At 40.5% G+C, this 14,710-nt stretch overlaps 1 protein-coding gene across 1 annotated transcript; it reads right to left on the reverse strand.

Annotated features, from left to right (window-relative positions):
- Positions 1–233: 233 nt before the first annotated feature.
- On the reverse strand, positions 234–8,420 carry LOC101467587 (butyrophilin subfamily 1 member A1). The gene is given in 8 exon segments (XM_024799914.2): positions 234–581; positions 2,632–2,682; positions 2,788–2,892; positions 3,027–3,308; positions 3,405–3,580; positions 3,582–3,720; positions 7,704–7,854; positions 8,168–8,420. Coding segments are annotated over 7 exon segments (1,008 nt in total). The 5' UTR covers positions 7,816–7,854; positions 8,168–8,420; the 3' UTR covers positions 234–438.
- Positions 8,421–14,710: the final 6,290 nt, after the last annotated feature.

The raw sequence follows: 14,710 nt of genomic DNA on the forward strand, positions 1-14,710 counted from the left end.
GAAAGCACTGTATCGAACGGTTCAGTATCGATACGAATATCGTTGCACCCCTAATTTCTACTTGTAAATTATTTATGAATTACACCTGATTCTTGGACAGATCTACAAGCAGCAACACTCACAACTGGTTGTAGAAAAAAAAGGTTTCAAGTGCAAAAAGCAACTTGTTTTGATGACCAACAAGGGAGAAGTGGTACGATTATATAAACACTAAGAAAATAAATTCAGTCAAATTCAGTTTGATTTATAGAGCACTGATTTTAAAACAACAGATATCAAAAAAGAGATCAACAAATAAAAACAACAATAAATACAAGGTGAGAAGACATCACTCAGTCAAACTTAAAAGCAGAGGAATAAAAATGATTTCTTTTTTTGTTTTTACAATTTATAAAACAGGCACTGAGGGGTCATAACTGAAAAAGTCATTTTGGCCATTCAGTCGAATCTTTGAAATGACTCGTGCCACCTTTTTTCACTTTCCAGCAGCCCCTGTGTTGATGTTACTGTCTGGTTGTCATTAAAGAGAGTTATGTCCTTATTTTCTTCTTCTGTCTGTTCACTTCCATCGTTCATGTGGTCTACAAATACAAATAAATGACAGAGTTACCATTCATATAAATATTTACTTGGACATCGTTTGCTGTAATCTTGTAATTAAGTGTAAAAAGTAATGATCAGAAATATGAATAGAATAACATGAAAACAGTATTATTTCATTTTCTTTTTCACTTAAATAACAAACACATGTGTGTAAAATTATAATGAGGTTTTGAGTCAGTTTTAAATATAGTCCTCGATGGGGCTCCTCTTCAGTAATTTTTCCTTTTGTTTTTGATTCCTTACAATAGATTTCCTTGTAAAACACCTTCCTCCATTACTCTTGTACATTTGCTGAAATCATGGTTCTTTTCCCCACAGGAAATAACTTGTGATGCAAACAGTGATTTAAATAACAGTGTTTAAAAAAGGTCATTTCGCAGGAATAGAAATGCATTAAGCCTTAATCAGAGCCTGGTTTAACTGCAGCAATAAAGATGTACACCTATTCAGTATATTATAAAATATGTTGACTACATCATTTTAAATTTGAAAACACAGAGTAGTATTAATGTAAATCAGAAAATGAATCATCGACACTTCAATTTTACCATCAAAGTTTAAAGGGTTGAAAGGATTTTCCAGCATTTTTCAGTACAGAAGAAATCCCCATAAAAATGTTAAGGTTTTTAAATATGTGCTAATGAGGAAGCTGCATTAAACAGTGTCACAGGAATTTGATGTTCTCATTTAAAGTTTGACAAAGTGAATAAAAGGGAAATCGAATCTTACATAAAAACAAAATTGTCAAATGTCCAGCACCTGTACATATAGATGTATCTGATGCAAGATAAATTGATTAAGAACCAGTTTTCTTTTGTTTCAACTTCAATACAACAGGAATACTCAGCAAGCAAACAACCACTACAGCAGGACTGATACAGTGAACAGTGGATATGGTTTATATTGTCTAACAAGATTTAAAAAAATTTACAACTGGTCACAAGTTATTTCAAAGTAGAAAAAAAAAAAACAGGCAAAAAAGTTGTTTTTTTTCCTTACGTGATCAAGGAACTGACCTCACAGCCCATTGTTCATTCAGTTGGCTGGTTTCAGTCATTATGCAAATGTACTGTTTATAAGAGGGGTCCCCAATCCCAGTTCACGAGTGTTAGTCGTGTCCAAATTCATGGGCTGCAGAGGAACCCACCCAATGGATTAATAAAGTTTTATTTTATCTAATCTAATAACTTTAATCTCAGCCAAACCGATTTTCTCACGAACAAATAAAACACTGAAAAAAGCCAAACAATAACATTTTAGGTTGTCTAAGTGACTTATATATCACGTTTAACCTGAGTAGCGAAAGTCCGCAGTGATCTGAAAATGATGTACCGGGAGTTGTGCCGTTCTCAGCCGCATCAGTGACCCTCGAGCTCCCGGCAAGCTATTGAGCTGGTGGGTAGCAGACGTCTCTGAAAACGTCGAAGGACTTTTGCAAATATGTGATATCTTGATAAACCAAGCAGATATTTCAAGTTTACACACCCACATTCTCGCCTGTTAAAAGTTTATTTTGTGACCCAGAAAGATTAATAACAGTAATTTTAAAACTTGCCGGAAACTGGAGTTTGGCTATGAATTCTAGGATATGGTGGGCTACGAAGGACACACCTGACCCATCCTTCAAATTCGGGGAAAAGGAGGATGCATTTGTCGGCTGCATTCTACGAATTTGGACAGCGTCGCTGTGACGTAATCGGTCTACAAATGTGCCCTCAGGAGGATGCAGCCCATGAATTTGGACACGACCGTTGAGAAGGTAATTTATCTATTTAAATCAGCTGTGATGGATCAGGGACACATCTAAAACCTGGAGGGACACCGACCCTCGTGGACTGGGATTGGGGACCTCTGGTTTATAAGATTGGGGAAACCTGCAGTCAGCTGAGACTGAAGAAGTCACTTGGATGAGTGATGAAACGTTTCTCCCACAAAACGCTACGTTCAGATGAACAGAATCAACTATTTGGGATTTAGTTACCTGGATAATTGAGCACGCATCAAGACTTACATGTGAGTCATTATTACCTGGAACATGTATGTGTGTCTCTGTGCTCTGGTTGGTGTTCCTCTGTTCCTCTGTATCAAATGACATATCAATTTACTTATACACTTTACACATGTGATTGTGATCACTTATTGCAGATAATATTGACAATAACTAAAAATAAATTTCTGACTCACCACTTTGCTTTTGCTTCAGTTTCCATGTAACAAATGCCACTATAATACACACCAAGAAAGCTGCTCCAACAGTAATAATTAATGTGGCATCTCTGATGTCTTCACCTTAAAGGACAAAATCAACCAACCATATTGTGGATTAGAGGAAGTGTGTGTGATTTTACTGCTAGAGGGAAAAATGAATGTGACAAACTAATGTCAAAATAATGACATAGTTTGTGAATGTGAGTCATTATTACCTGGAACATGTATGTGTGTCTCTCTGCTCTGGTTGGTGTTCCTCTGTTGGACTCTGCAGGTGATGTTGTTGTTATGTCTCTTCTCCACAGTCACTCTGCTGCTGACAGTATAGAGGTCATCAGGACCTCTGAGGGTCTCTGCAGGTCCAGCAGAGAGGAGGTTTCCCTCACCGTCCAACCACAGCAGCTCAGGCTCTGGATACCAGCCTGCAGACTCACACTGTAACACCACCCTGCTGCTGACATTTGACATCACCTTTATGATGGGTGTAGATGCTGAAGCTGATGAAGGGGGAAGAAGGAATTGTAAACATCTTTCCACTGATTATAAAGCTTCTTTATATTTTAAATCAGGTTTGTTTAAATGTTTAGACTCACCAACAGTGAGAACAATGGAAGCTTCTTCACGTATCCAGGGAATGAAGCATCTGTACGTTCCTTCATCAGAGAGTTTCACTTTGAATATTTTAAGCGAGACGTTTCCTTTGATCAGTTCATCCACAAAGACTCGTGTACGAAAGTGATAAGATGGATTTTGGTTCTCAAACACCAGCCACATCTGGGTCCAGACCAGGTTTGATCCAGTTCACAGTCTCAGAATTAGCATCAACAGCAAGTTTAAGCTGACATGGAAGAACAACATCATCACCCAGCATGGCTACAACCTGAGATGGACACACCAGATGAGATTTTCCTGCAAAGAAACATAAGAAAACGGTAGAAGTAGATGATATTGTTACGTGAATATTCTTTGTTACAAAGCAACAACAACAACAACAACAACAACAAAAAAGAAGATTCCCTCAGCTGTTTGTTAAAGTCTTGTTTCCTGTCTGGGATCACATGGACAACATGATAGTTTGCATATGTCTGTGAAGGTTCTCAGTCATCCAGGTCATCGTAGTCAAAGGAGCTTGCAAAGAAAAGCGTCTGGACTTCTTTAAGTTGCTTGAAGACGTTTCACCTCTCATCCGAGAAGCTTCTTCAGTTCTAAGGTCAAATGGTGGAGAGTCCCAGATATAAACCTAGTGGGAGTATCCCCCCACAGAGGGACAAAAGGACCCCCTGATGATCCTCTAATCGCCTGAGCCAAGGTGTGAAATTGGGTGTGGGACCCAATCAGCCAGAGTTTCGGGTGTGTTCATTGTGAAACCTGGCCCCACCTTGTCATGTGAATTCCTGAGGTCAGATGGCCCAGGATGTGAGTGGGCGTTAAGGCGTCTGGGAAGGGATCTCAAAACTGGATTATAGATGGCAGAGAGTTGGTGTCGTAAACCCCCGCCTCTGTTCAAAGATGGTCGCTCACAGTGGACATAGATGGCTTCTTTCACTCCTCTTTCAAACCATCTGTCCTCTCTGTCCAAAATGTGAACATTGGCATCCTCGAAAGAGTGTCCTTTATCCTTAAGATGCAGATGGACTGCTGAGTCTTGTCCTGTGGAGGTGGCTCTTCTGTGTTGTGCCATGCGCTTGTGAAGTGGCTGTTTGGTCTCTCCAATGTAGAGGTCTGAGCATTCCTCGCTGCACTGTACAGCATACACCACGTTGTTAAGTTTGTGTTTTGGCGTTTTGTCTTTCGGGTGAACCAGTTTCTGTCTGAGTGTGTTGCTGGGTCTGAAATACACTGGGATGTCATGCTTGGAGAAAACTCTCCTGAGTTTTTCTGATACACCGGCTACATAGGGGATGACAATGTTGTTGCGTCTGTCTTTCTTATCCTCCCTCGCTGGTGTCTGGTCTTCTTTTCTGTGCCTCTTTGCTGACTTTAAAAACGCCCATTTAGGATAGCCGCACGTTTTGAGTGCTTCCTTTACATGTGTGTGTTCCTTCTTTTTTCCTTCAGGTTGAGAGGGAACATGTTCTGCCCGGTGGTGTAGGGTCCTAATTACTCCAAGTTTGTGTTCCAGAGGGTGATGGGAGTCAAAAAGGAGGTACTGGTCCGTGTGTGTGGGCTTCCGGTAAATTTCAATGTTGAGTTTGCCATTCTCTTCAATGTGCACAGCGCAGTCCAGGAAAGGCAAACAGTTATCCTTTGTGTCTTCCCTGGTGAACTTGATGTTTTTATCCACAGCGTTAATGTGCGCAGTGAAGGATTCCACTTCTTGTGTCTTGATTTTGACCCAGGTGTCGTCCACATATCTGTACCAGTGGCTGGGTACTCTTCCTTTGAAAGAGCCAAGAGCCTTCCTTTCCACTTCCTCCATGTAAAGGTTGGCTACAATAGGTGACACGGGGGAGCCCATGGCACAGCCATGTTTTTGTCTGTAAAAGCCTTCATTGTACTTGAAATATGTAGTGGTGAGGCAGAGGTCTAACAGTGTGCAGATCTGATCGGGTGTGAAGTTGGTCCTGTCCTCCAAGGAGCTGTCTTCTTGTAATCGTTTTCTGACCGTCTCCACGGCCTCCGTGGTGGGTATGCAAGTGAAGAGAGAGACTACATCAAAGGACACCATGGTTTCATCTGGATCCAGGGTAAGTTTCTGAACCTTTTCGGTGAAGTCAGTGGAGTTCTTGATGTGGTGTGGGGTGTTCCCCACGAGAGGCGCAAGGATGGTAGCAAGGTGTTTTGCAATGTTATACGTGGCCGAGTTTATGCTACTGACTATGGGTCTGAGTGGGACAGCTTCCTTGTGGATCTTCGGAAGTCCATAGATGCAGGGTATGGCATCTCCTGGGTAAAGGCGGTGATATGTAAGGCGGTCAATAATTTTGTCCTTTTCAAAGTCTTGAAGGCAAGCTATAACTTTCTTTTTGTAGCTGCTTGTGGGGTCTCGCTTTAGGGCTTCGTAGGTATTGTCGTCACTGAGGAGAGTAGTGATCTTTGCATGGTAATCTGTAGTGTTTAGGACCACGGTGCATCTTCCCTTATCAGCTGGTAAAACAGTGATGTTGTGGTCTTTGCTCAGGGAAGCAACGGCCTTCTTTTCCTGTATTGTGAGGTTGGATGGAGGGACTTTGGCACTGGAGAGCGTGGCTGAGACTTTCATCCTGATTTGCTCTGCTTCTGTCTGTGATAATTTATTAATCCGTATGGCAGATTCCGTGGCTGTGATGAGGTCCACTATGGGCAACTGTTGTGGAGAGATGGCAAAATTGAGTCCTTTGGCTAATACTCTCTTTTCAGGTTCAGTGAGATTCCTGTCTGAAAAGTTCTTCACCCATTTCTCCTGACTGACTTCAGGTGTGTTTTCTTCTCTGGGTTGTGTAGATTCAGGATGAGTAGTGTGTGTTTTTGAAAGCAAGGTGTGAAATTTCCTGTCTTTCTTTTCCTTTAGAGTGTTGGGCCCGCTGAGCCTTGTCCACAAACTTGTAAACCTCTTCTAAGATTGGAGAGGGTAGAAGGATTTCCAGTTCTTGCAGGGTCTGGCTGATCTTGATCTGGAGGGCATCTATGGTGAAATGGACCTGTCTTATCCTTTCACTTAAAAGGTGATTTTGTGCTCTCTGTAGAATCAAGTCTGCTCTGTATCCCCTGACAGTGGATCCAAGGCGCAGGCTCTTAGGAACAACTCTGCTTTGTCTACATCTTAGGTTGAAACGGAGATGGTTCCTATAATCCGCTAGTTTCCTTGATTCCCTTTCATACTCCCGCACCAGTTGAAGGGTGTTCCTCCCAAAATGTACGGCAATATGTCTGTGAAGGTTCTCAGTCATCCAGGTCATCGTAGTCAAAGGAGCTTGCAAAGAAAAGCATCTGGACTTCTTTAAGTTGCTTGAAGACGTTTCACCTCTCATCCGAGAAGCTTCTTCAGTTCTAAGGTCAAATGGTGGAGAGTCCCAGATATAAACCTAGTGGGAGTGACTCTCCACCATTTGACCTTAGAACTGAAGAAGCTTCTCGGATGCAGGTATCAGGCTTGTGATGTTCTCTTTTATTTTGAAGTGGACAGAATCTACCTTGACTGAGACTACCTTGAAAAAGCCTTGACTGCATTTTTAAATCAATAGCTGCATATAACACAGAACAAACACACATCTACAAACTACAATAACAACAACAACAATCTGATGAAGTTCTGCTGTGACAAACATGAAACAATGATTTTTCCTCAGAATGAAGGAAATAATGAAACCATCAGAGAGCTTTGCTGCTGGGCGCCTTTATTAAAGTCGTGCCATTAATGGAGTTCATTATTAGTTACTTATTAAAACAAGATCAACTATTAAAGTGTGTTTCATTTTTCTGAGATCAGTTTCTGGTTCAGTTCTGGTTCAGTTTTTCAACCTTCCAAAACGTCCAGATTCACTCTCTGACATACTGTGGCAGCTTCAACAGACTTCATTTATTTAATGATTTTGTTCTTTGAATTCAAATTAAAGTTCACAAATGACGAAACAGGAAGTACTGTTTATAGTTTCATCAGGATTTTCCCTTCTGCTGCTCTATGCACAATGAGAGAGTTCACAATCTTCAATGTGTCCCAAAGAGAATTAAAGGGAACTTAAACTGTTTGTAATGATGGTCACGGGAAACTTGGTGGAATCTTACACTCTGTCCCCTCGGTGATTATTAAAGACAAATAGACGGTTTATAAATTACATGTGAGCATTAAAAAGTCACATTGGAAATATTTTTAACATGTGAAACTGGATCAACACATACAGTTTAGTTATCAGTTAAATATAATTATTTAAAGTGAACTAAAAGTAGAGTCTCACAGAAACAGATTTATTTACCTTTGACTAAAACGAAACAGAGGATAAAAATCCACAGAGAAACAGAGTAAGAAGCCCACGATGCACACAGAGGATGGACGAGAGCAAAATCACAGTCTGAAGAGTGAAACATCTTGATTTGGCTGGTTTCTGTCTCCTCTTCACAATCAGCCTGCAGACATAATAACTCCATGAAATCTCAACACACACATATAAAACTTGTGTTTTTAGATTAGACTGAACTTTTACTTTGATTATACGATCATACTTGATTTTTACTGAAAATAAACCACAGTAAAGGCGTTAAATTTAAAAGAAAGAAGTCACTCATTTTAAGCTACAATTTCAAACAGTTTCAAAAAGTTCACAGTGAATTTAATTAATTTACCAACATGTGAATCAAATCTAGTTGATCAGCTGTGATAGTCTATAATCGACACAGCTGCTAATGTGACTGAGAGTGATTCTAAATAAAAGCTGTTTACCTTGAAAGCAGAAGAGCGAGTTTAAGGACACGACACAGATCAGTACAAGAACATAATGAGTGTGGGACGGAGCTTTGACTCTGGTACCAACCTGCAGTTTGTTGTTGAATTCCTCCACCTTCAACTGGGAATTGAGTGGTTTGAAAGTGAAACTGAGCAGAGTAATTTTGTCATTCTTTTCGTCAGCTGATGTGCAATGTCATGAAAAACAACTCGAGTTTAAAACATGAACTAATGATGACTATTTGATTATTCTGGGGGTTTTTTTGTTGCAAAGGTTTGTGGTTGGTAAAAACACTCATTGGTAACTTAAACTGAGATGAAAGTTAGTTTAATAGATCGAGCGGTTTGAAAGTGAGACTGGGCAGAGTCTACATTTCCTCTTTGCATTAGCCTTTTCACAATGTCATGAAAAACAACTAGTTAAATACAGGAACTAATGACTGCTTGGTTGTTCTTTTTTTTAAAATGGTGCTTCTTTGTTTAAGGTTTGTTGTGGTAAAAACACTCTTTTGAAACTTGAACTGAAAGCAAAGTGAATCACATCACAAATGATAAAAAACTTGTTTGGTCATTAATGATTTGTCTCTGGTTGAATGTCTGAATATAAAACATATAGATCTTAAACTATGATTTTATTTGTTGATTTTTCATGTGTCTTAAAACCTAACCATATTTGATTCTCAGCACTTTAAAGAAAAGCTTCATTGTTGGATTAACTGTTAGTCTGCTGGGTCACTGAAGCAGAAACTGACTTTCTGGACTTTTGTTTCAACCACATGAAACTACAGAAACATTTTTTTTTTTTACTAAACTTTATTGTGATGTTTTACTGTCTCGCTAAAGTCTGCAGAGTTCTGCCTGTATGATGTTTTTATGGTGAACATCAGCATCATTGTGTTTTTGTTCAAACTGCAGCTGACTTTGTTATTAAATATTTTTGTTTAAAACGTTATTGCAACAGATTAGAGGTTAAAATTGAAGAGCAGCACTCACTACAGTAACAGAGACTTTAGTCCATGAGCTCCTTGGTCTTGCTGACGTTTAGGAAGAGATTGTTCTCCTGACACCAATTCTCCAGGTTCGCAATCTCCTCAAGGTAGGGGAGGGGAGCCATAGCCCTGTCCCTGAGGACATGAAGCAGGTATGGAGGAGATCCAGGCCCCAGACATCCAGAGGCCCCAGAGTACGAGAACCCAAGGAGGACCACCAAACGGTAACCATGCCACCCTCCTGGGAAGAGCCCCAGATGAGGGGTTACCCAGGAACCACCGAGCAGAGGTCAGAGGGGTTTGCAGTGACATGCCTGCGGGCTCTGCCAGCAGCCAGCTGTGCCAGAGTGAATTTCATAATGCTGGATTAATCAAGGGCTCTTGGTAGTTTCCCTTATCTTCAGAGTCCAAGGAACAAATGGCCTTGTCATTCTGCTTGTTCAGAGCCCCTCACCACTTTCCACATCTCATGGACCAGGTGCTGCATTACCATTTTAAAAAGCATTTTGAAAATCAGTTTATTAAATTGGAATTCGAAAATGAATTTACAAATGCAGAATTTATTCTACAATTAATTATTAAGCACAGAATTCTTTCCATTTCGATGTGCGTGGCTCTTGTGGTCCTCCATATTGTTGATCACATTGGTCTCCTTTAGTCAAAAAACCATGTGTTTTGAAAATGTCAGTGAAATGACCATGTCCCAATTAAAAGTAAAAGCAAAACCTTTTAAGAATGGCTCAGACATAAATATGAGGGGTGGGGCTATGTGCTAAGTGTTGTTGTTATTTCACCATGGTGACAATAGTGTTGAATTCTCCTGTTTCCAGGAAACAAAAACAAACAAATACACACACCTTCATAAGTCACCAAGGTGTATGCTAAACTGATCCCCACCTCACTGAGTGACATTCCTGAACTTTTCTGAAATAATGTTTTTGTCATTACAGACTTCAGGTTTGGAGTCTGGGTAGTGGCTTCCCTGTTTTTACTTCCTGGTTTATTTGTGACTCCGCCTTCTGTTTCTTATGCAGTTATGCTCCACGTCTTTGTCTTGATGTCTTTTTGGCTCCTTCTGTCAATTTAACTGAGGCTCCTGTTTGTGCTTCTTCTTTTGTGCATTTGTTGTTTTCTGGCCTTCTACACTTCTAAAATCTCACTTGTTCTTTGTTCGACCTGCCTCCAGTGATTTGGGTCCTCCAAATTTTATTAATAGATCTAATAGCCTGTAGATTGCATGTCTGTAATTGCTCACCCAGCTACTCTTGTCTTCTTGTCTGGATGTTGATGTGTTGGGAAAAATCTACAGGTCTTATCTCTTGATTCAGAGCATGGGAATGCACAGCCATGCACATCCATGACAAAAACATGATGTGCTTTCTTCCACACCTGAGCAACAGGTGAACACATCAAAATATTTGTTTCCTTTTCAGTGTGCCAGTGTGCCGTCCATACACTGCATTAACATGTTTCTCTCTAAATTCTTTAAAACTGATTTGATGGCGCTGACTCTGAAGTTGTAACATGTCGATATTAGAGAAGAGTTTAGGTCTGAATGATTTTTATTGTGACCGTTTTTAATGACTGTCTCGGAAGACACACAAACTTAACACTTTTCTAATGTTTTCAGTGCTCACATGTGTTAAAAAACATTGCATGATGGTTCTTTTTCCTAAAGATTTGTTTCATACAGAATGACTCATCCTCACACACCAGTGCAAAGAACTTGATGAAGAAGGTCTGAGCATGAGGATCTTCTCATTCAGTTTGAGGACTGAAGTTAACAGGTGGACATCTTATGTTGTCCTAATGGAGCTAAAGGCCAGTTTCCCTGAAACCTTAAGAGAACGAATACACAGAGCTGCTGTCTCAATACCTCATTTCTCCAACTTATCAACCTGAACTATCTTCAGACCGTTTTTTTTTTGTTTGTTTTTTTACTGCATATTGCACTTTTAGTCTCATCCAAGCTCAAAGATTTGACATTTTGTAAACACACTCTTTCGTTGTCAATAACAGAGGTGTCAGAGTGTTATATCATTATGTTGTTACCATGTTACATGTAGGGAAGACCAGGGATAGTTGTAACATTTTTGACATTTCTGTCTGTAAATTGGAGCTCTTTTAAGGTAGTGGATTCAAAATGTAATGCAAAGTATTTACATGTCTCAGCTATTAAATAGTGCAGCTATTTTCTCTGCAGCACAATTACCCATTGCATGGTATGGTCTCAAACACAAAGAGTGAAAGGTTACAATTAACCCCATAGTCTGGGTTAGTTGTAACATATCCTGGGGTGAAATGTAACACAATGAAATAGGGGTACTAACAAAACATTAACATGTAATCTTTGTTTATTCAACACATGAATGCACTTACATCCATTTATGTAGCTGTGTGTGTGTGTGACAGAATGCAGAAATCTAACTGTTGAACATATTCCAACCTCCCAAAAAAGACAAATTATGGAATTTCTGCAACTGAATATTTCATTAATTTTGGCTGGTCTTCCTTGAGTTTGGCCTCATTGGATCAGTGGGCATTATAACCTACAACTCTTGCACCAATTTTGAACATAACAATGAAGCTGAAAAAATGTAGTTGTTCACCAGCATCGCAATTCCATTAGTTTTTGTCATGGCTTACCTTGGTGTGGTTTGCAAAGTGCTTCAGAAAGATGAGGAAATCTGTTTCTTGCACCCATCCTGATTTATTTCCACTACCAGTACTTCCTACTGGTCCATCTCTGACACAGTGGTCTGCATAATGTATGTGTGGGAACACAAACAGTGGAGGAATTGTGTTGCCAATGGCATTAACTGCATATACAAATGCGACCAGTGAACCTCTCTCTGCTGATGTCGTTCACAAACTTGTTTAATATAAGTTAAAGTAATAGTGTGGTAAGTTGTAACATCTGCATTATTGTTACAACTAACCCAGACTGTTGCTGTTACAACTGACCCAGACTCCTATAGCCATGAACTAGCTAACATTACAGCCAACAGCTAAAACATTAGCACTAAAGACTTACACAGAATATATCCCCATAGACATACAAATAACACAATTTAGGTTTGATGAGTTTAACTGCAAAGCAGATGATGCTATTAGAAATTGAAAAAAAGTAGAAAAACTTACTTTTTGGCATACAAATTACTTTATTTCGTGTTAAATTGTGTTTGACAAAATGTGCTGATTTTTCACATGTGATAGCAGAACTGAGTTGGGCATGCACAGGATGAGTCACATCATTTGAAACTTAGCCCTGATTGGAGAAATTGGAAGTGTTACAACTGACCCACGTTACAACTATCCCCGGTCTCCCCTACTAATTTATTTGCTACTAAAATGTTTTGTTTTCAGTTTTTCAGTTTTTTTTTCAAATGATTCTGTGTTAGGAAGTTCTGTGAGAAATGGCTCGTCGTGTCAGCATCGCCCAGTCTTGTTTTGACAAAGTAGCTGAAACTGGTTGAACAGGATCAAACAAATCCCTGTTGTGTGTGTATATCTGTTACAGATGGTTAGACTATACTTCATATAAGTCATGCAGTACAAAAATAAAATTTCAAGAGGTTTTAACACCACTAACTGAAACAAGTCACCAGCATGTGAACAGTTTAAACATTAGCCTAATAAAGATAAATAGACAGTCTGGGTTACATAAAGTGATGTAAAATATTTCTACATCTTATTTTTTTGGCTCACAAAGAAGTAGCTCCACTGTGGTCTACACAACTTCAATGAAAGCAGGTGAAATGTGGACAAACAGGCATTCTTGAAACAGCACCTTCATTCCTTAATCATCTATTTGTCCTCTGTCCCCTTCTGGCTGCCTCTGCCTCAATTTTATCCCACAACTTAGACATTCACATTACTCACACTCTCATTACACATACAGGATCTTGGGGGTGGGCACGATACACGGAGTCCAAAGTACCATCAGGGTGTACACCCCACCCCTGGCATCGTTGCCCACCTCTCAATTTTAAATACACGTAGACATTGAGGGCTAGCAGGAGGGACCATGCGCTTACCTGCTGCTCTCTGGCAGGTAGCTCCATGCCCTCCTGGGTTTTAAATGCACCTTAGAACACACATACACCAACACTACAATGAGCGGGTGGAGGGAGGTTTGGAGTCTTCTCTCACCCCCATTCTCTGCGACCTGCTGGAGCAGGGGGGCTAGGACTAGGAGGAGGAGTTGGCCGTCCGACTGCGGTCTGGAGTGTGGAGCCTTCCTGCTGCTGCGGAGTCGGGGCGGTCTGCCTCCCCCCACCGCAGGGAAAAGGGAAACACCACCTGGGTCTGGGTGCAGTTCCCCCCTCCAGGGGCGGGGGCACCTAGACCCGGTTTGTAGAGTACGCTTGGGGAGTGTGATCGTGTGTACAACGTCTCTTTATGTCTGTCTCCACGTTGGTTGAGTGTGGAGTAAGTGCATATGAGAGCATGAGGGTGGGAATGGATGTTTGTATCTGTGTGTGCCTGTATGTCTGTGTCTATATGTCAGGTTGGGTGTCAGGCGCCACCTCTCTGGGGACATCTCAGCCCCTCCAAGGTTTGGAGGCCTATCTCCCCCTACCACCACTTCCCCTGCCAGTGGCGGACCCCCTCAGACATCGGTGCGTTGGTGGTTCTTTGTGTCCGGAGATGGGCGTCCAGGTACACACCGGCTCACTCCTTGGCGGCCGCTTATCGGGGCCTGGAGCCTGGGGCTCGCTCGGGCCACACTCAGAAAAATTATGGTTCTTAAATGGTTCTTCAGATGTCTTCATGGTTCTTTAAAGAACCATCATACGTCAAAGAACCTTTTTATTTTGTGGATGGTTCTTCAGCTATTACAAATGGTTCTTTAAAGAACAAAAGGTTCTTCATCCTTAGCTATCTGAGTTTGTTGGTGTAAAATGGCATAAATAATATTCACTTTAATGAGGGTTTAAATTATACTGTGTGTTTTGTTTGTGTGCGGGGGGGGGGGGGGGGGGGGGGGGGGGGCAGATGGTGGGATACTGAATATTCAAATTAAAGTTAGAAACACTTGCTTAAAAATATTCTGATGGCAGGGGTGGGTGCCAAAGCCTGAAGACCCCCAGCACCCACCCTGCAAACCCACTGATCACAAATAATGTGGTAACAGAATATAGAATTTATTATTAAGCCGTTTATGAATATGGTGAATTTATAAATTAACAATCCATTCGGGGGATATTAGACAGATTCAGATACTGATCTATATCAGATCTCTCTCTCTCTCTCTCTCTCTTGCTCTCTCTCTCTCTCTCTTGCTCTCTCTCTCTCTCGCGCTCTCTCTCTCTCTCGCGCTCTCTCTCTCTCTCTCTCTCTCTCTCTCTCTCTCTATATATATATATATATATATATATATATATATATATCATAATGATAATACTAGTTACTGTGAACTTTACAAACCACCCAGCAGTATGTAAAGTCAAATTATAAAATAATATAAGTAAATAATAATTGCACATGTGATCTGAGTACTTGTTTATCACTGCGCAATTTATTATTATATGTGTCAAGCCAAATAAAT

Source organism: Maylandia zebra, linkage group LG3 (genome assembly GCF_041146795.1).
Source record: "Maylandia zebra isolate NMK-2024a linkage group LG3, Mzebra_GT3a, whole genome shotgun sequence".
NCBI lineage: Eukaryota > Metazoa > Chordata > Actinopteri > Cichliformes > Cichlidae > Maylandia > Maylandia zebra.